We start from the raw sequence: 22,247 nt of genomic DNA on the forward strand, positions 1-22,247 counted from the left end.
GATGGAGTCCATATTCTGTAAGCTTGACAAACCTCACAGAAGAACTGATAATTCTTAAAAGGTCCCTGAAACAGTTCGGACAGATTTTGTAGATGCGTAGGGTACAGCTACAGTAAACCATTCGCACCACAATTAGTGTGAAGCGTCTCATATTAAGAAAGCTACGGACAATTACAAGTTACGCTCCTCTACAGCCATGCATTTTGTCCTCAACTTGTTTGCCAAGTGATCTGGGCTGAGCTCTGCTTTCACTGGCTCTGCGTTATAATGGGACGCAGTGTCATCTACTTCCGGTTGTCTGGAATCCAGCATGTGAAGCCTCTCCAACGTGTCGCCAGCCGCCCGACAGTCTATCCCAAGCAAGCGCTATCAAAGCAGCATGTGTTGCGAGCATTCTGTTGCAGCACCGAGCATGTCCGATATTCTGGTAACCACAGTCAAGCTGGGCGTTTCAACGGATGGAGGCGTAAACTAAAGCCCCTCCGTACTACTATTGCTGTGATAAAGGAGCTTTAGTGTAGACGTACGTAAACGTCCTGATCAGTCTGCACAGTCCAGCCACGTGGTGGCGCAGAGCTTCACCAGTCAAACAATAAGCTAATATTGCTCTAATCAAGCGTGAAACATTTTAAGCATTTACAAACATAATGTGTTCACGATTAGGCTCCTGCCAATAATTTACACCAGCAGCAAAGTAGAATACACTTCATTACTGCTATATTAGATCTGTGTTTGGTTGAGCTCCGTGCCACCAGGTGGCTGCACTGTGCAGACCGTTCAAGTTTGCGTCTCTGCTCACCCCATGAAATGCCCAGGCCCGGTCTACTTGCCCTTGCGTTTACGTGAACACTGGACACGTGAAACACTGTTGTGGTAGTAATCCTCTGGCGTAAAGTGACAGCCACAAACATGCAAATCCTGGCGCCCATTAGATACCGATAGTTCAATGCATTGCAGCCACTCCGCTCATCTGCTGCCTTGCAGAGGAACACGATGTTGCAGCTTGACATATTGCCAATCGCTATGTTTGCAGCTCAAAATGTAACAAGGGATAACCACAATGCTTGCGAAAAGAAAGATTGATACCAACACTGACCGCAGAGCTCTCCTCAACACAGAGTATGTAGTAACACAAGCAGACGACACTTGCTGTGTGCCGGAAGTCTTGGGTGTAGTGATAAATTGTCCTTGTGCATTCTCTCTCTGTTACTTTCTTTTTTACAGAAACAAATTAAATAACATGCCAACTATTACAAACAACATTTGTTTGCCATAAAGGTGGAAAAGTTATCGACGAGGTGCCCTGGGTAGCCAATCGAATAGGTTGCCCTACTGGTGTCCCACAGTCACCTCGCGTCACCTGGTCAGGGGTGGCTGAAAACTTAACCAAATGGCATGCTGCGATCAGTAGCAATGTACATTTTTAAAACCTTATAGTAAATCACATGCTTTATGTGGAGTACTTACATACATCAATTAATGGTCAGAAGGACCTACCCTAACAACTCAGTATGTTTGTACAATATCGTCGAAATTGTTTCACAGTCCCTTTAATCCATCCTAAAGCTGTGCACTTTTCATGATTCTGGAGATGCAATAAATATGAAACTAAATGTTCAATTGATATGTACCTGGATGTTGAATGGGTACGCCTGAAGGGGATATGCACAGAAAATTATGCAAAAAATATTCCCATCGTGTGTAGTTTTCACTCAGACAAGAGCACACATTCAATATCAGTCAGACCTTATGCAGAAGATCCAGGTGGTCAAAATTAATCCGAGGTCCTCCACTATGGTGTGCCTCATAATATTCTGGTTTTGACATGTAAAACCCCTGAATTTCATTTTTCAGTGGAAATACTAGACACAGCACTGAGAGGCTCCTGCACCAGTTCAAGGTGCATGGCTTGGCCAGCTTGCTTTCACGGAGAAGCTGATTGAGCATGTTCCATTGAGCACAAGGAATGCAGTGAACGTTCCCCACACTAAAAGCCATTGGTCTAAAGGTCTAAAAGAATGCAGAAAAAAACGGAACTGGACACTTTCAACAAGGAGAGAAAGTGATGTAAATAACTTTTTCACATTTATAGAGCAACAGCTTTCCCACAAAGCATGATCAAGAATGCCCTAACATCAATCTCAACAAAATCTACATTAACTTTCTTGGCATGATCTAACTTAGGAAAGTTGTAAACCACAGGAAGGACATATTTTGTATACTTCATATTTTTTTTTTACTCTCAGTACATTAGGGCAACATGGCCAAGTATTCTTTTCATTGACACTTTCTGGGGTGCTCCTTTGAAACTTCACATTACACTTATAAAAACTTTTCAAACAATTATTTCGGCTTTGCTTTATTCAAAACACCATCAATTAATCCACAGCTTGATGCATGACAGTACACAGAGTGTCCCATGTAACTTGAGCCAAACATTAAAAATATGCAAATGCCATGTAACTATAACTGGACAGAACCAACGTAATGTAGTTTGCTGTCGCTTGGAGATACTCCGATTATTTTTTTCATTCTGCGTCATTAGATAATTAGACTTAATTAATTAATCAACTTCTCAAATATTATAATTTAATGAAGTGTCAATGAGAAAATTGCAGAGCAACATGAAAAGCTCCTGATACAGCTTTCTATTGCTCAATATGTGCTACATAAAAGTGTTTTTCTGAGCACGAAAGAAGCCCGCGAATACACGCAAGCGCCACAAGCGGCCAGTTGCACGGCAATTTTGCATGTATTTGAGGACTTCTTTCGTGCTCAGAAAAACGCTTTTATGCAGCACATATTGAGCAAGAGAAAGCTGTATCGGGAATTTTTCATGTTGCTCTACAATTTTATCATTGACACTCTTCATCTAATTATAAAATTGGAGAAGTTGATTGATTAAGACTAATCATATAATAGGCAGGATGAAAAAACAATCTGAATATCTCCAAGCAACAGCAAACAACATTACCTTGGTTCTGTCCAGCTACGTAGCATTTGTATATTTTAACGTGATAGCGCTAAGGAGCCCGTGTCGCTGAAAATCCAGCGTCAACGTCCGGGGTTGGACGTCATTTCGGCAAAAATATTTTCAAACCACGCATACCCAGGCTTTCCATGTGACGCAAGGAATTGACTGAACTTATTGAATTTCTCAAGCTAAAACATGTGGAAAAATCATAAACTACGACTTACACACAACCTACAGACATGATAGCCCTTGGATTGTAATTTGAATATACGAGAAAACATAATTCTGTTATGTGAAACAAACCCCTTTTCCAGTGTTTCGACAATGCATAGACCGGAGACAGCATCGCCATTTGTGCATGGCGGCGCGTAAATATCTCAGAGTCTACGAAGCCGCATGCCCACTTCCTTGAAACACTTCCACATGATGCTTGCCTCCGCTGCATCACCACCCATGCAAGAGGCCGCATTTCTACCAGAAAACACGCCTTTGTGCATAGCATTCACCGCGAGCGTTTCACGGTAAACATTATGGTTACATACACTGCAGTTGCCGGGAAGCACGAGAAGCAGTCAGGGATCTTTGAATGCTATCACATTATACAGTTAAAGGCAAAGCTTAAGCGCCCTCCAATTTTTTTTATGTTTGGCTCAAGCTACATGGGACACCTGGTATATGACAAAACCAGTATTTCTTGACATAAAACGAAAATGTAAACGCACCAAAATTGGGCATACTTATAGGAGTAAAGAAAGAATTAAATCCATGTCTAAGATGATGTAAATGTTCATGTAAACCTGGTAATTCCTTTATGACCAGCAGGCTGCAGTATCAAAAGAGTGCGTGCCACAGGAATACTCACTCTAATAGTTATTCACACAAAGTAGCACTGAAGAAGCCCCATTGTAAAAGAAATGTTTAGAAATGCTTTCCAAATATATACCCACAAAATCAGACACATCTTTCTTGTGGTAAAAAATAGGAAAAGATATGAAGGGTTTTGTAGCAATAATAAAACAGTGGTTGTGAACATTACAGGAACATAACATATCTGCATTCTGACACACGTGTTAATACTACCAAACACTAGCAGACATGGCACTAAATATTTACAATAGTTATGAGCTGTGATTTTATTCCATCTTCTTTTTCAATGTTACAGCAACTTCTGATAAAAGCTCCATTTTCCATTCCATTCCATTTTTTTATTTCAGCATTCATCTTTAAATGTACAAATGCTAGGACAGGAGCAAAAAGCCGCTATTTTAAGTGGCTTGACAAAGGCCCCTGCCCCTACAGTATTTGGCAGCAGACAGTTTGTGAACACCTTTCACGCAACAATACACCGATACATGAAATATATTTTGAAAAACATTGCTAAGGGCATGATAACATGCGTTTTTGAAAACACACTATAACCTACATTTTTTTTTACCAGCAATACACGCTTTCTCTTAACAGAAAAAAAAAAAAAACAGATTTATGTAACGTGGTGAAACAATACATTTTTTCCAGGTACATAACAATATATGAAAGCACATATGAAAGCATACAAGACAAATACAGAATAATTCTATACTCAAGTTACAACCAATAAAAGGAAATGCAAATACAACATACACTAATCATATGCAGTCGCACGGCTAATGAAATATTCTTTCAAAATTCGACGTGAAACAGTCCCAAGATCCATGTTTTCTTTTTCAAGACTGTTCAGTAATACCAATATTCGGCATGGTAGTCGGTCCTTTCCATGATTAGTTCGTGAAAAAGGCACGGCCCAAGTTTCTCGCTCCCGAATGTCGTATTTGAGGGGATGAGGTTTGCTTAGATTACAAAGATCAGTAAATCCCGTGTGGCCTCGTTCTACGCTTTCTTTATATTTCATAGCAAGATTAAACTGATAATTGTAATTAAATGGAAGAACATGAAACTTAGAAAAGAATGTACTTGTATGACTGCCGTAAGAAATACAAGCAACATGGCGCAATGCTTTTTTTTTGTAAAAGAGATAATGTCTGAATATTTTTTTGTGACGTTGTCCCCCATACAAGACTACAATAGTTTGCATGAGAAATAAGTATGGTGTTATACAGCAATAGCCGTAGTTTTAACGGAAGAACATCTCGAAGCCTACAAAGCGCACCGCATACCTTTGCCACACTTGTTGCCACGCTTTCCACGTGTTTATCCCACCTTAAAGGCTGATCAAAAATCACTCCCAGTGTTTTCACGTCCGTGGTGACGTCAATTCGTTCTGAATGATAGAATATGTTTAGATTACGATTTACATTTTTTTGGGCGGGTGCAAAAAGAACAGCTTTGGTTTTTCTAGAGTTAATCTGCAAAGAATTTGCTTTGCTCCACAAATATAGTTTATCAAGGACGGTGTTTGCTAGTTGTGATAAGTTATCAGTATTGCATGATTGGAAGAAGAGACCGGTGTCATCTGCGTATATTATATAGTGTGGTAGGTTACTGATGTTTGTTGAATCATTTATATAGATGTTGAACAGTATAGGTCCTAATATGCTCCCTTGGGGAACACCAGCTTCTAAATTCAGGGGGTCTGAGTATTCTCCTGAGATGTAAACACATTGTTTCCTATGGGTTAAGCATGACTTTAGGATGTCCAGGGGTAATCCATGGAATCCATAATGTTTGAGTTTTTTTAGTAGAGTAATATGATTGATCCTGTCAAACGCTTTGGAAAAATTGATAAATACATCTAATGTTAATTTTTTCACTTCATAGCCGTTCAAGATTAAATCCTTCTGTGTTAACAGGGCTAATTCAGTCAATCGGCCCTTACGAAACCCAAATTGATGCAGAGATAATAATTGATATTTTTCACAAAACTACATAACCCTTTTACAGGTAACCTTCTCTAAGCCTTTTGATATGACAGGGAGCACTGACACCGGCCGATAATTTGACATGCCATTTCTGTCCCCTGATTTGAACAGAGCTGTAACCTTTGCCTGTTGCATTTTTTTAGGGAAAACACCAGTAGACAAGCAAACATTGAATACGTGGGTGAAAGCGGGCACTAACAAGTCTATTGCAAATTTAATTGGTTTAATCTGGAGCCCATCGATGTCACCTGCCTTACTGTTCTTTAAGGATATAAAAGCAGAGTAAACCTCGTCCGGTGTCGTAGGCTCAAAAAACGCTGTATTTACACTAGGCGCACCGAAAAAATTGAGAGCATCTATATTGTGAGCGCTAATAACTAAATTTGTAAAGTGTTCATTGAGACGATTTGCTAATTCTATACCCTTTAGCTGTTTCCCATTCTATGTAATCTCGAGCTCTTCATGACGACTTCTGTCGCGATTTAGGAGCTTATTAAGCGCACGCCAAACTAGGTCACCTTTGGTATCAGCATTACTAAATAGCTTTTCCAGATACTCTTTTTTTGTATCTTGAAGAAACTCAGTTACGGAGTTTCGGTATTTCTTAAATGCAAAAAGATCATCCGGACTTCTAGACTGCACAAAGTGAGAGTACAATTGGTTTTTTAACGAATTAGCTTTAAACACTCATTTGTTAACCAAGGTTTCCATATCTTTCTAGATGTTCTTACTTTTTTTAGTTTAAAACAACTAGTGTACGTATTTTTAATGATATGCATGAGCGTATCGTAGGCTGAATCAGCATCGTTACACTCGAATACGGGTGTCCAGTTTACACTTCGAAGTTGGTTTCGAAAGTCATTCATTGTTCTTGGATTTATTTCTTGCATGACGAAAGATTTACATTGGTTTCGGCTCGCTTTAAGTGTGTTATTTCGTTTAGAAAACATGTATATCGGCAAGTGATCACCTAAGTCGGCGGCAATAATACCAGCATCGATATCTGGCATTGGGCTGTTCGTAATAAATAAGTCGATAAGGGATTCAGACAGGCATATGACTCGAGTGGGTGTTTTTATCACGTTCGCACAACCAAAAGAATCAAGGAGTAACATCAGGTTGCGGCAAACTGTATTCGACTGCGGTAAGTTTATGTTACAGTCACCGCCTATGTTTATGCACAGTCGATTCTGGTAAGCATAACGCAGTAATTGTTCTAAAAAGGCAAGAAATCTTTCACTATTACCATCAGGTGGTCGATACAAAACAGCGAAAACATAGGATCCACATTGTACCGTAAGCGCTTCGTAGTCTGGTGTGGTTTTTGAGAGATCTGCAATCAAGTCACATGAAAGCCTTTCTGACACCATCTGCATCACACCTCCGCCACGGCGGTTTGGTCTATTTAGAAATAAGCTTTGGTATCCGGGCAAGGACATGACATCATCTTCTGAGTTTTACCATGTCTCACTTATCATTATTATGTCAAACCTAAATGTGAATTCGTTAAGAAATGCTTCTATCTGATCGTGTTTATTACGGGCAGACTGAACATTAATATGCAAAAAAGTAAGAAAGTCGGCTTAGCCAGGACGAACAAGGTTGCGTGGCACGATCATAGCAAAATAAGATACAAAAAGTGTTCGTTGCTAATCGCCACTAGCAGATTTTAGCTAGGTCTGCCTCGCATGTAACTTTAACACCATAGACTCTTCTGTTTTTCGCGCGAATACTTTTCCATCCCTCACCCATACAAAGCGCCATTTCATTTCCTTTTTCTTTGCCACAGTCATGCCAAACAGTTGCTTTAGTTGAGGGCACAAATGCTCATTCACGAAGACAGACTGCTTGGAAGAAAAACCGATGTCTTCTGCGGTGATCCTTGCTTTTCGTGCTTTTTTGATCACAGCATCACGTTTCAACCGACGATTGAAAGACACTACTATGTTCTTATCAGTATTAGAATTCCGCACAGGAACGCGATGGCACGCATCAATATCTTGCTCAGTTATCGGCACGCCAAGCACTTCCCCGACCTTCTGCAGAACATTTCCAAGGCTCTCAACTATGTCACTATCTTTAGTGAGTTCTGACACACTTGCTTTCTCAGCTTCTCAACCTGTTGCAGAAGAGGCTCCTGTGCTGCTTTTAGGCCGGCATTTTCCTTTCTAAGTCCTTCACATTCTATTTTCAGAGACTCATACTGTTCACTAGTGACTTCTACACTTTGCCTGAGCTCTCGAAGTTCCTTACAGAACTCACCTTTGAGATCCGCAATTTCTCGTTTAAGTTCGTCATTTCCCATTTTGAGCAACAGCAGAAACACGGCAAACACGCAAAAGTGCGAGTACCTCAGACAAAAGTTGGCAGCCGGGCAGCAGAGCAGAAAAGCAGACTATAAGCAATACAAAAAAAAAAATGATTTCGCCCATGAATAATTAAAAGACATTATAAAGTATATGTTCACGATGAATAAGTAAAATCTTTGCACATAAAGCCCTGAAAGCAGCAGTAATAATACGCTCATATTACTTTTGATGGCAACAAAAGGCTAAAGATGCAAGAAATGCACTACTTCAATACATAGCCGCACCATAAAACTGATATTTCTTAGCTTGTTCAACACCTACTCCAAACAGCAATGAGAATGAGTGAACATTGGTTTGTAGCAGCTAACATCACAAGCAAAGCATACCTTGTGGTTGGTACAGTACCGGAGGGCATCAAGGGTGAGGCACTCATAGTGGGAACCTCGGCGGCGAAAATCGAGCAGGCTCAAGTCCTGCAGGCCCTGTTCCAGGGCCTGCAGTGAACCACGCAGGGGCTGCGATGGACAGCGCTGGAATTGTTGCGGAAAGTCCTGTTCTAGCTTATCTACTACCGCCTCCTGCAGCGGGCCCACCAGGATCACGGGCCGCAGACTTGGGTCTGTAAGATATCAGGTATCACTCCATCATCAGTTGCAAAGCTGATCTTCAACCGTGCATCTTTAATTTTCTGCAACTTGCTCAACCCTTCTTTTCTATCGTGCACTTTCTGTAAGAGCAACATAAATATAGCGATTATTTTCATTGGTGAAATAAAATATATATGACACCACAAAACAGCCCGAAACAAAATTTGAAGGCACCTTTTTTCTTTTTAATTTACACAGGAACTCCTCTGGGAGATGTTTTAGGTATGCCTAAGTAAACGTAAGCAATGTGCCACTTGCTCATCCCCATGCTGCCCAGTATCATTATCAATGTTATAAAACTTGATCCAACCAGTACAAAGGACAACGCTGCGGCAACATTAACTGCTGCCGATGGCGGCACAAGTAGATGATGAAAGCAAACTACTGCAGGTGGCGGCACCAAGTGGATTGATGACGTTACGATCATTATAAGCTGTTATTACTCTTTAGTGCCTTATCCATCTGTGTCCGACCATTATGAACCGTGATCAACTGCACTCTGGCGACGGCGGCGTCTGGCGCGGCCGCAAGGGCCGTATCTTGAAAACAATCTGCGATGGCGACATAGAGTGCTGACTGCTGACAGCCTCATGTGCTCTGTGTTCCCGCCGTTGAGTTCTGCATTGAAGAGAGATGTGCAGGCCCCAATTCTGAAGGCAATCTGCGATGGGGGCTCAGTGTGGCGAGTGTTGACAGCTTCGTGTGCTCTGTGTTCTTGCCGCGTAGCTTGCGTTAAAGCAAGAGGCAGCAGGCGCTACCTTGTAAAGCGATAGTCTTACAGGCCGGACGGACAGTTTTCTCGTTGGATAAGCATAGAAATGCTTACACATTTAAAAAAAAGCCTTTAATGATCATCATTTGAGAAACAGAACAGAAATATGCAGAGCTGTAGTACCATATTTACATGACTGTAGGTCGACCTATTTTTGTTACTTCAAAATCTGAAGTGAGGATGGGGGGGAGGGGGGGGGGGGGGTCAACTTGCAATCGAAACCAAAACATGGCACTCCAAAAAAAAGCGAGACCAGCAAGATATCAAGGGAGCTACAACATAGCTACAATTTTGTGTTTGCTCTAAGGCCCTACCCATAGCTTTCCGCCATCTTGCGCGTTTCTTTGCTTTTTGGTAGGGTTTTCATTTTTTAGAGTTTTGCAGCACACACAGCACTCATGGGGGGTGTCGATAGTTCACGGAAGTGCCGCTGTTCCATTTGCGGTGGCACCTTTAGAACAGCGGCGCTTATGGGGAGTACCAATAGTTCATGGAAGAGCAGACACCGCCCACGTGTTTCTTTTTTTGTGTAGCTCTTTAGTTTCATGCATTCGATTTGACTGCCGGCCACGTGCTACTTCCGTGCTTCCTCAGTCGTCATGAGTGCGAGTCCACTAAACATTCGGCGCTCGTTCACAGCAGCGTTCAGGAGGGCTGCCATCCTTTACGCTGAAGAAACAACTGCACAGCGGGCTGTAAGTTTGATGTTTCTTAATGGGTGGTGCGAGAGTGGCGACTGCAGCGAAGCAAACTTTTCACCTGTGACGGCAAGCGAAGCTTCCGCGGGCCGAAGTCGGGACGCTCTCCAGAGCTAGAGGCTAAGCTTGCAGCGTACGTCGCTGAAGTGCACGATCGGTCCCTGCCAGTGACGTACGACAAGGTCATGGGACAAGCCTGGATCTTCACCTTTCAAGGACTTGCTCTGCTGTGAGTATGAGTAGCTGGCGGCAGAAGACCGCGAACTCACGCCAACCGGACATGTTAAAAGAGCCTCCCTGACGGCTGTCTGTGGTTGGGTGCTTTCAGTGTGGACTTATGTATATATGCAAATGCAGAATTTCGCTGGACGACAACATGCTGCGGGACCGTAGCAGCAATGATGATGGCAGCATTAGTGAGGACGAGCAGTCCAGTGACCATACCAGCTACTAATAAATTTTCGTTATGGAATTCGCCCGCAGGTATGCCTTTTTTTTCCCCCTGTCACATGTGATATGGGGGGTTCAACTTACATTCGAGTCGGCTTACAATCATGTAAATACGGTACTTTTAGAGACACTGCTGGAGAGCTCCAAACTTTTTCAAAATGATACTAAACGGCTTGTTCCTTTAGCTAAAACATGTTGCTATGAATTCATCAACGAATGCTCAATCAGGCTGGCTTCGACAGTTCCACAAAGTTGGCCTCTGTTTATTCATTTATTTTTTTATCTTGTACAGCAAACCCTTTTACAACACAGTGAAAGGGACAACAAAAAGTTTGACAAGTGGTAATGCTATAAAACGACAGCATGCAAACATTTGGGCAACCACAAGCAAGTAAAAAGCAGTGCCCAAGTGATTCCACCTCTATGGTGACTAGCCTTGTCTCTTTATTGCACCTAAAAATAAGATGTCAGATTAGCTTGCTGCAAGTTTCTGTTGGGCATGAGGAGTGCTTTCTCCAACTTCAAGCATAGACGAGGTAAGGCCAAGCTTTTGCTGGTGACACCAGTACCGATGGCTCCTCTTGCAGACAGACTCAAACGTAGACGGTCACATCCTGTCAGAGTGACTGCATGTCCATTTACGCTGGCACACATGATGTTACTGGTTGCATTTTCACGATGGGAAATATGACCTTGTCATCCAGCAAGCCTGGTATACACAGTACTGCTGTGTCGATCATTGGCACAACACCCTAGAGTACACAAAATGCTGAGGCTTGCCAGTGAAATTCTAGATTTCCAGGTAATTGGCAAATGATAGACAAGAGCAGAATTGACTGCAGAGTCAAATTACAGTTTTTTTTATTTTCGCATGTCTTCTTTTCATCCATGTTGCGCGATAAATCAAGTGGCCCTTACTTGCGCAATGAGAAAGCTTTGTAAGCTTCACATGTATGGGTGTGTCAGCTCAATGTTGGCCCCTTTCAAGATGAAGCACTCTGCAGGATGTGCTGATGAAAGAAATTCAGTTGTGGTTACATCCACAATGCAGTCTTTTCTAAATTCTGCAAATATGACGGTGTGTTGACGACAATGGGAAGGGCAAGATCATGGGTACCTACTGTGATATGCATCCACAGTCTGCGAGTTGGCCATGTCTTATAAAAACGACGGCAGTAGTAGTGTAAACAATCAGCAATTATGCACAGTTTGGGCATAGTTTTTCATTAAGCCTTTATTTTGGTCAGTTGTCACACACCCTTGCTCTTTGCAATCATAATATCCGACTGTCACTCAAACAATTGCCATTTATCATTCCGAAAATATGCTGTTTGCCTATTAAGTCACTCCAAGTGCTTTTCAACAATGGAACAAAAGCAAGGTCGTGAGTGCAAGTCATTTAATGTTTGATGTTTTTAGTACACCCAACAATGTTGCAATTTCCCAACAGAACTTTCGCTAATGCTGTTGCCTTTTTCAAGTGTCTCAATATAATGAGATGTCTGGTAAGTGTGTACAAAGTCTTTGGAGGTGGTCATATAAAATATTTTGCCTGTTTCTGTGGGAGATGAGCACAAAAATGTGATCGTTTGTATATGCATGCACCTATAAAATATATAAGTGGCACACAGCACATCAGGAATGCTATTAGCATGCTTCACATTGGAAGGAAATAAACATCACGTGTCTATGTTTCACACATTTGAAAGCAAGGCTGCTCGTGTATTGTACTGAATTGGGTATATGCCTCAGGCTTGATGTTGTAGATCTTTTCGCTCATTAGTTAAACACGCTTTTTGCTTCTATTGCATCTTTGCCCACATTTTGTTGGACACTTTTTTAGATCTTAAAGTCATAAAACAGGTGCTTTGCTTTGGACAGTTTCTTGAAACAGCAGAGGAGTTTGAACTTTGCCTTGGCTTTTGACAACCATTTCATGCACTGCCATTCATAATACACCACGAGCACCACAAGCAAAAAAGAAGCAAGAGCATGCATTCACAAAGTAAACCATCAATGGAGTGCCAATGCAACCACCGACGCAAATTATTTCATAAAGGTGGTGCTGTTAGCTTGGCACAGTAGTGCGCCACCTGGCCAAGGTTGCTGAGTCACGCGTGAGGGCATAATCACTGCCACTGAGTTCTGTTCCGTTGCAAGCACTCCAGCATTTGTGCCAGTCTCGGTATTTCCTGACTTATGAGTGAGAGCCAGACATTTGCGCAATAATCTTACTGAAGCGCCATGTGAAGTGACTGAAGCTGAACTAAAAAAGCCTAAAGCTTTCATATGAGTGCCAAGCATGTGAACTTATGCAGTAGCTACTGCTGCAAATAGCACAAGCCCAAGGAGGTAAGCTTTCCCTAGTTTACCAACTCTGTCACCTTCCTATGACCTATAGGACTGTTCATGCAACCTAAGAAGTATTAATGCGATAGCATTAGGGGCCCCGTGTCGCAGAAAATCTGGCGTTGGCATCCGGCGCCTAGTGTCAGACGTCGTTTTGGCAAAAAAAATTTCAAACCACTCAGGCCCTCCACGTGGTGCAAGGAAGTTACCGAACTAATTGAATTTCTCAAGCTAAAATATATAGAAAAATCATAAAGTATGACTTACACACAACCTACAGACATGATAGAGTAAGATTGTAATTTGAATATACGAGAAAACACATTTCTATTACACGAAAACAAAAAAAGAAGAAAAAAAAACACTAACCTCCTTTTCCAGCATTTCTACCATTCATAAAGCGACCATGGCCTCCCAGATTTGCGCGCACAAATCTCAAAGGCCATAAAATGCTGCACGCCCGGTTCCCTGCAACACCTCCAGATGACACTCGCCTCTGCCGCATTGCAGCCCCCGCAAGAGACCACATTTCTACCAGAAGGCTCGCCTTTGTGCATCGTTCTCACTGCCAGCGTTTCCCGGTAAACGTTTCAGTTACATCCCAGATGGCCAAAACATCCAACAGATGTACCGAATTAATCCAAACATCTAGCAAAAAAATGGGATGTCCTAACGACATTGTTTACATGCACATAAATCAAAGGGACGTACAAGGGCAGCAAAATTCTGGATGTCCATTGAACATCCATTTAGTTCATTCATCCGATGTACAGCGGACAAAATCTTGCATGTACATCGAAGTTCTCTAGGACAGTACTTCAGACGTACATTGCACAAAGTTTTAGATGTCCATGGAACGTCCATAAAGTTTGTATATTTAGGCATGCCTTGTAGGCCCCCCAAAACTTTCGCATTGTATACGCCCTTCTATGATTTTGACGTGGACGATGCTATGCAGTTGGTGCGACTATATCGTGCTTTATCATCAGTTCACATGTAATGGATGTCCATAAGACGTCCCATTCTTCATTCTTTTGCTGGACATCATAAAATGGATGTTAGCACATGAAATGTACATTCCTTCAGTACAACAAAAAGTACAAGCAGTGGGCGAAGCAAAAGAAGAATCTAAGTGCACCCAAAACTTTCGTGTTGCAGATTTTGAGTTTTGTAGACTTTGTTTCCAACTTTGGAAAAGTAATTGAAAAACAAGATGCAGTATATTCGGCAATTAATTTATATATAGCAGAAAGAAAGCGCATGTAAATTATATGAAGGGACTCTACTTTTATTAAGCACCACCAAACGTTTTAAAGTGACGACAAACCTCATGTGTTCAAGTTATTGTGTGGCCTCCTATACTTGACACTCAGTCTCCAAAGCTATGTGTGTCGAACACAGGGAGCCGGAAGCACGCCATAAATGTCGCACTAAATGAAAAGTGATGTTTAAAGACATTAGAAAAGTTAAATGATTTAAACAGAATTTACGTAGCATAACTGTTCAATTATCAATTAGTCTCACAGTCGCGTGCCTGCCATACGCAGCCATAAGCGCAGCCATTGCGATGGCGCAGCTAGCCACACTAGTACAGCAAGCAAGCATATGCGGGCATGTGAGCTTGTGTTTTGGTGCTGGCACTGAGCCGTGGTCCTCTATGCTGTGCTCCGTCAGGGACTGCAGAAGAAAGCAAGATAGCGCCAACCTTTCCTTTCTCACAACGAACCAATTTTATGTTGTGCTGATGCTGTGACAATTCATTTCTTATTCTCGCCATGTCTGCAGTGGTGTCCGGTCATCAGCAGGCTCATGCTTTTCAAGGTATTTCGGCAGCTTGTTTTTGTGCTTTCTTCTCTTTTATGCCGGTAATGAGTGCTTAGCTTGGGTCGGAAGGGCTGATGCACAACACAAACATACAACGGTTGCGGCAGTACCCTTCAAGGCATGTCGGCAGTGTTTCTTGTCGGAATAGTATTAAACTGGAGCCAATTGGTACATCGCTAAGACGAGTTTGAACAGCTGAACTGCAACCCGAAACAAATGGCGATAGAGAAGCGACATTATTATTTGTCTCCCTTTTTCCGGTGTTTCAGTTCATCTTCTCATACTCGACCTGGTCTTTCTTGTAATGTATGTGCTTCTCGCAGTCTGCAGGTTTTGTGCACAACGGCACGATGGTTTCAGTGGCTCTGGCATACGTTTTTGATAGTGGTGCTTGATGTTGTGAGGTAGTCACCATTAATACATTACTTTTTTGCTGTCTGCCGGAATAAGGGCTGTCTGTAGAGCTAACTGATATTTTGCACGCTTTGTTGCACCTCTGTACGTTCACATAGCTCCTTTGTATAGCATGCAGTATTACGTGCTTGTATCATTTGTAGGCACAAGCCATGTACTTTCATGTGTTCTTGAACAGTCAATCTTTTTGCACATTATATAAAGCTTCACTGTGCTCTACTGCTTGCAAGGACAAATTTCATTGTCAGTGGAATCACGGAATTTAGAAAAGCTGGAAACCAGTTACTTTAGGCGTCTTACGCTACTTTGTATGTCTTACCCCCGCATTCAGATATGTGCCTTAACTTGAAGCCCATGCTTGATTTGGTCAAGATAAACCCCGCCGCCAACACGCCAAGGAAAGGCAATGAGTGTCTTGCGCACGTTCACGCTTGCCGTTATAGTAACAAAGTCAAGCATGGGCTTCAAGTAAGGGTGCATATCTGAATGTGAGGTAAGTAATCAGCAATGTGTTAGCATAGTTGTAAAGATTCTGCCCTCCTATTCATGTTTAGGATGCTCAAGCCAACCAGCAAGAGATCTTCCAAGTACGATTCACCCTCCAGCCGCACATAGCGTCATACCATGTGCCTTTAGGAGTGCTCACAAATTTTCTTCCTCTTTTGAAGCAGGTAGCAGTCTAACCTGTAATCACGGTGATGACTACAATGCTAAACCACACTACCTTCAGCGCACAAAAAAGAAATTTTCGCTTTGAAGTAGCTATATTTAGGATGAGCACTCACTGCAACAAGTTTACCTGGTAGTACTGCTGCGGGGGCCAATGAAATTAACCACTGCTGCTATGTTGAGCCCAGTGTATGAACACCAACCAGATAACACTACAGAGACATAGATGTACAGTAAAAGCTTGTTAATTCGGATCTCACCGGACCGGAAAAAATGTCAGAATTATAAGAAAGCCAAATTAACGAATGAACAAGAAAAACAACATTAAAATCAAGTTGGAGAAGCATATCGTTATTTACTGAAGTATTTTGCAATAGTCGTCTGTTTTTTTCACGCAGATTCCGGCTGACATCACAATTTTTCTTATCTCTTCCAAGTGGCCAGCAGCCCGCAAGCTGTCAGAAGTGCTCAGGCAAACGTCCTCCAATATCAAAAGTGCCTCCGTGACTTCTCGGGAGGTGCGATGAGGTCGCAGCTGCACCTCCTCGCATGACTCTTCGTTTGAATCCTGGTCTTCCCGGGCGCCCGTGACATCATTAGTAATTTCTTCATCGGTCAGGAGACCAGTCGTGGCGACACAATCATCAATCGCGATGAAGTCCTGAAGGGTCACATCTGTAGGAAGGACAGCATCAGAGGTCGGGCAGTCATCATCGGTGGACTCGCCTGATACCTCGTCAGCTACTGCCGCATGCTCGGGCCTCACAAAACCACTGTGCCGAAAACAGTTGGCGATGACTTGCGGAGGTGTATTTTTCCATACGTGGGCAATGCTATGCACTGTGCCGAGTAAGTACACTACACACAGCTTTCCAACTTCTGAGCATAAGATCATTCACTGTAGCAGGTGCTTTCGGTACTTCGACTTCACATAGTGAATGATAGAAATAACAGGTAGAGATAACAGAGGACGGTGTTCTGGGCCTCTTGCATAGGCTAGATGTGAAGAAATCACCTGGTCTTGACCAACTCTCCAATACCTTTTTGAGTAGATATGCTGTATGGGTGGCCAAATATTTACATCCCATTTTCGTTATATCTTTAAGCACTGCAGTAATTCCCGATGATTGGCGCTCGGCAAAAATCATTCCGGTGCATAAATCTGGCTCTACTCTTGAAATTAACAACTACAGGCCCGTCTCTTTAACTAGCACCTGTTGTAAAATGTTCGAACACATTATCTTTAAGGCCATTGTTAATTACTTAGAAAATAATAATTTGCTTTATCCGCAACAGCATGGCTTTAGATCTGGTTTATCTACTGTAACCCAACTTGCTGAAATAACTGATGAATTAATTGGTACACTCAGTATAAAAGGCCAAACGGACGCTATATTCTTGGATTTTTCAAAGGCATTTGATGTTGTTCCTCATAAAGATTTATTAACAAAACTAAATGCAATTGGCATTGAACAGAAAGTAGTGGCATGGATTGAATCTTACTTAAGAGATAGAAAGCAGTGTGTTGCCATAAATGGGAGTGTCTCCGAAGATTTGGATATGTACTCTGGTGTTCCGCAGGGCTCGGCCCTCGGGCCTCTCCTTTTCTTGGTATACATTAACGATATTCATCTTTGCGTCGAACCACCAATACAGATTAAACTATTTGCAGACGACTGTGTTGTATACACAGCCATAAATAACCGAGATGACCAAATTAAATTGAACAATTCTTTACGCTCCATTGATGCATGGTGCGCAAGGTGGGGCTTAAGAATAAACACTTCCAAAACAGCTTCCATTACGTTTAGTAACAAAAAGAAGCCCCTTGACTTTACTTACTCTTTAGGTAACGTTACCATCACAAGAACTGACAAAGTTAAATATTTAGGCATCACACTTACCAGTAATTTCAATTGGGAACCGCATGTTGAAATCGTCTGTTGGGGTGCACTACAGAAATTGTCGTTTTTGAAAAGGAAACTGCGAAATACCCCTCCTGCAGTAAAACTAAATGCATACAAAGCGCTAATACAACCAAAACTGGAGTATGCATCGGTTATTTGGAGCCCTTGCCAACAATACTTGACTAACAAAATCGAAAGAGTACAGAATTTAGCTTTGCGTTTTATTTATTCTGTTTACTCCCGTCACTCTAGTGTCAGCAACTTACGTAATAGGGCCAACCTAGAAAAACTTGAGCAGCGCAGGATAATATCTAGATTAACATTTACTTACCAACTTTATCATGAGAACTTTAAGCTATCACGGGAACGATATCTTCAGGATCCTTTCAAACAATCAGAGCGAACGCACCACAGTAAAACTATTAGACAGCCAGTCAGCCACATCAATGTTCAGAAGTTCTCTTTACTTCCTCGCGCAATTTATTATTGGAATACGTTATCTGAGGAGGCAGTGAACTCTGCTTCGCTGGAATCATTTGTTGAATGTATTAGTAATGTCAACTTTTCTTGAAATTCGAGTCCAAGTGGGGTACACACTGAGTTGATAATATTGTCTTGTTCGCGTATTCATTTGTCATCTATGTCCAGTGTATTGCCATATTTTTTTTCTCACTTCTGTATGTATTATATCTTTGAAATTATGTCAAGTAATTAGTTTAAATTTCCTTCTCTTGTTTGTATTCTTAGTATGCACTCCTGCATGGGCCCGAGAAGGGCCTGCAGTATCTGTAAATAAATAAATAAATAAATAAATAAATAAATAAATAAATAAATGCCCTGGTCAATCGGCTGAAGATCACATGTAGTGTTGGGCGGCAAAAAAAAAACTACCTTGACGCTCTTCAGTTCGACTGTACAGTTATGAGCACTGCAGTTGTCAACAACCATAATTACCCTGCGGTCCTTAGACATGAAGTGCCGGTCTAACTACTGCAGCCAGCCTCGAAAGATTTCCGAGGTCATCGAAGCCTTTCTGTTTGTTCTGTACTCGACAGGAAGGCTTTTGATATTTTTAAAACAACGTGGCTTATGCGCCTTCCTGATGACAAGTGGCAAGTGCTCTGTGCCAGTCATATTGGCGGCAAGAAGCACAGTTATCCTCTGCTTGAACTTCTTGCAACCAATGCACGGGTCCCCTTTGAAAGTCGCCGCCTTGTCGGGCAGAGCTCTGAAAAATAGAGCAGTTTCGTCTGCATCGAACACGTCACTTGGTTCGTATGCAGTGATGTGCTCAAGCAGCTTCATATTTTACGACTAGGTGGTCATGCTTTCATCAACGCTGGCCTTTTTGCTGCCCACACTTTTGAAGACGAGTTTGTGTCTCTCCTGAAACCTCGAGAACCACCCTTCTGAAGCTCTGAACGATTCAATTTTCATCATTGCAGTGTACTTCTCACCTTGTGCCACGATGAGAGGTCCACTCAAAGGAAGATGTGCACTGTGGCAGTCAGTAACCCACTGGAGCAAAGCTTCTTCGAGCTGGGGATGAGCTGCGGTTCGCAACCGCTTTCTTGATGCATGAAACTTCTGGCTCCTGAAGGCTTGAAGAATCTGTTGTTCATTTTTCACGTACGTTCCCAACCTGCTCCGCTTCACGTTGTACTTGGTCATAATGTGCTGTTGCGATTCGCCGTTCTTCAAAGCCTGCAAAATTTCCACCTTAGTCGCCAAGTTCTTGGTTTCGTACTTCTGCCGCTTTGCCGGCGTTGCCATCACTGTAGCGCACGATGGTGGTGGCATGCAAAACACGGTCACAACGAAAAAAGAAAACTCTGCAAGAAGAGATGATGTTGACTCGACAACACAAGGGAAAATGGCGTCGAAGACGCAGTGGAGTGAAGAAAGAAGACACCGACGTTCGGTGACGCTGTGATCGCCCCCACTAATTGAGGACGTTGGCCTCTCAGGTTTCGGTTTCACTCCAGTGGTGCCAGCGCTGCTTTACTGCACTTTCGTGTAGCGGCAGCAGTCAGTATTTGTCCGAATTAAGCAGTGCGGGGACAAATTCTGACAAATTAACGAAGGTTTGGTCCCATAGACTAACATGTACATTGCCCGGGACCAATAGTGCCGTCCGAATTATCCGAATTTCCGAATTAACGGGTGTCAAATTAACGAGCTTTTACTGTAGCAGCTCGTCTCCAGCTTCAGCTGAATCAATGCTTTGGCTTTTCATGGCACCTGACTGCATTATAAGGAGTGCTATATGTTTTCAAAAATGTGAGAAATGTAGAATCCTGTCCAATGGTGTCAGGCTGAGTGTATGGAAAGCATTGAGACAGTTTAAAAGGAAAGGGCTAATTTGATACTGCTACAAGTGGCTCAGCACTCTCAGCAGCATAATGTGACCTGGTGCCACTACCCTTGGCTGACTAGTGCATGCCAAGTGTGCTGTGGTATCAAGTAACCACTAACTGCAATTACATTGACATTCCTTATGATCCATGAATCTACACACGCATTAGCTGTAGTCTCACTCGCATGGAAATATGGTATAGTTATTTATTCATTTTATTTATTTATTTATTGTACCTTCAAGGCCCGAAGGCATTACAGAAGGCAGTGGAACAAAATACAGAGCATGTGCAGATAGCAGGGTATAATAATATAAAAAATTTGAAAGTGCGGATTAACAAAAGTATTCTTCAATAGTAGTTCTAAAAGCAGTTATTGAAGTATTCTACTTGAATAATTTATAGAGCATACTATGGTTGCACTTGGACTGCATGCTTGCTTACTTCAAGGAAAATTAGGCAAACATTAAGATGCTTCCTAATTATAACAGCTTTGTGCTATTTGCAAGCCTTCATTTGTAAAGGGATAACAATATGTTAAGACAATTTTTTTTTTCATGTAGCAGCTGTGTTCCGAATTTTTCTCCTTTATAGAGAAGCTAATTTGGAACAATTTTGCTGCAGGCAGGTGCCTACTTCCCTACACAATTTATCCTTGTACTAATGTATTGATGGTTTTCAGATTGTTTTTCCTATAGGATATTGCTGTTTTAGGCCTTCAGCTGTTGCTCTCCTTTGCTTCACTAGATTATAGCTATCATTTTTTTTTCTGCTGAATACAAGGCTAGTCAAATCGTGCTTTGATGTTTCCATACGTGAATCCTGCCTTTGTTTTTTTTCATGAGAGTCAAGTCTCATAATGAGCCCTTTGTGTTTTATTTTACAGGAGAGAGTGCAGCTTACATTGTGCTGTTGCTCACCTAAGAAATTGTCTCAATTTTTATGAGAGAAGTGTTTCTTTTCAAGCGTTGCTTTTACTGTCTTATTCTATTTATCCTTTAGTGTGTTTATGCTTAGCTGTTACGTGTATGCGATGTAATGGTTCATGCATTAAGTGCTCATTGTGCCTTTCAGAAACCAACAGATGGCATTATGTTGCATTATTAGTGTTCACTTTATTTTCGTGAGACAGAGGCAGTTTTTCATTATGTGCAGCAATTTAGTTTGCCTATAATGTCTGCAGTCTGCCATTGTATTTCACTGCATATATTGTGTACATCATTACATACTTGTCAAACGGTTGATACCAATAAGAGGTTTCGTTAAGAGGTTAATAAGAGGTTTCGTTACCAATAAGCAACGCTTGCCAAGGAACACTTCTCATAGCGCAGTGTTAGTTGCACTCTCTCCAGTAAAATAAAATCAAATGGCACATTATCAGGCTTCTCATGAACAAAAACAAAATTCACATATGGAAACATCAAAGCACTATTTGACTAGCCTTGTATTCAGCAAAAGAAAAATAGAAACAACGTAGTGAAACATAAAGAAGAGCAACAGCTGAAGGCCCAAAAGAGCAATATATCCTATAGGAAAAACAATCTGAAAACCACCAATACGTTAGTACAATGATAAATTATGTAAGAGAAGCAGGCAACCCCCAGCAGCAGAAGGGTGCAAAATTAGCTTCTCCCTAAAGGGAAAAAATGTAACACAGCTGCAGCATAAAAAAAATAGCTTTAACATACACTTCTCACTCGACGAGGAAGTCATCTTTCTCGAATAAGTAAGCATGCAGTATAAGTACAAAAATAGTAGGCTCTATAAATTATTCGAGTATAATAACTATACCATAATTCCATGCGAGTGAGACTACAGTCAATTCGTGTGTAGATTCATGGATCATAAGGAATGTCAATGTAATTGCAGTTAGTGGTTACCTGGTACCACAGCACACTTGGCATGCACTAGTCAACCAAACGCAGTGGTACCATACCACATCATGCTTCTGAGAGTGCTGAGCTACTCATAGCAGTACCAGGTCAGCCCTTTCCTTTTAAACTGTCTCACTTCTTTCCGTACACT

At 41.8% G+C, this 22,247-nt stretch overlaps 1 protein-coding gene across 4 annotated transcripts in view; it reads right to left on the bottom strand.

Moving 5' to 3' along the window:
• The window catches only part of Dlg5 (MAGUK family member discs large 5), a 170,935-nt gene that overhangs the window by 26,127 nt on the left and 122,561 nt on the right, over positions 1–22,247 (bottom strand). For all 4 annotated transcript variants that reach the window (XM_075697693.1, XM_075697685.1, XM_075697701.1 and 1 more), the window contains one exon: positions 8,525–8,757. In XM_075697693.1, the coding sequence (XP_075553808.1) occupies positions 8,525–8,757 (233 nt within the window). The remainder of the gene's footprint in view (positions 1–8,524; positions 8,758–22,247) is intronic.

This window comes from Dermacentor variabilis, chromosome 1 (genome assembly GCF_050947875.1).
Source record: "Dermacentor variabilis isolate Ectoservices chromosome 1, ASM5094787v1, whole genome shotgun sequence".
Lineage (NCBI taxonomy): Eukaryota > Metazoa > Arthropoda > Arachnida > Ixodida > Ixodidae > Dermacentor > Dermacentor variabilis.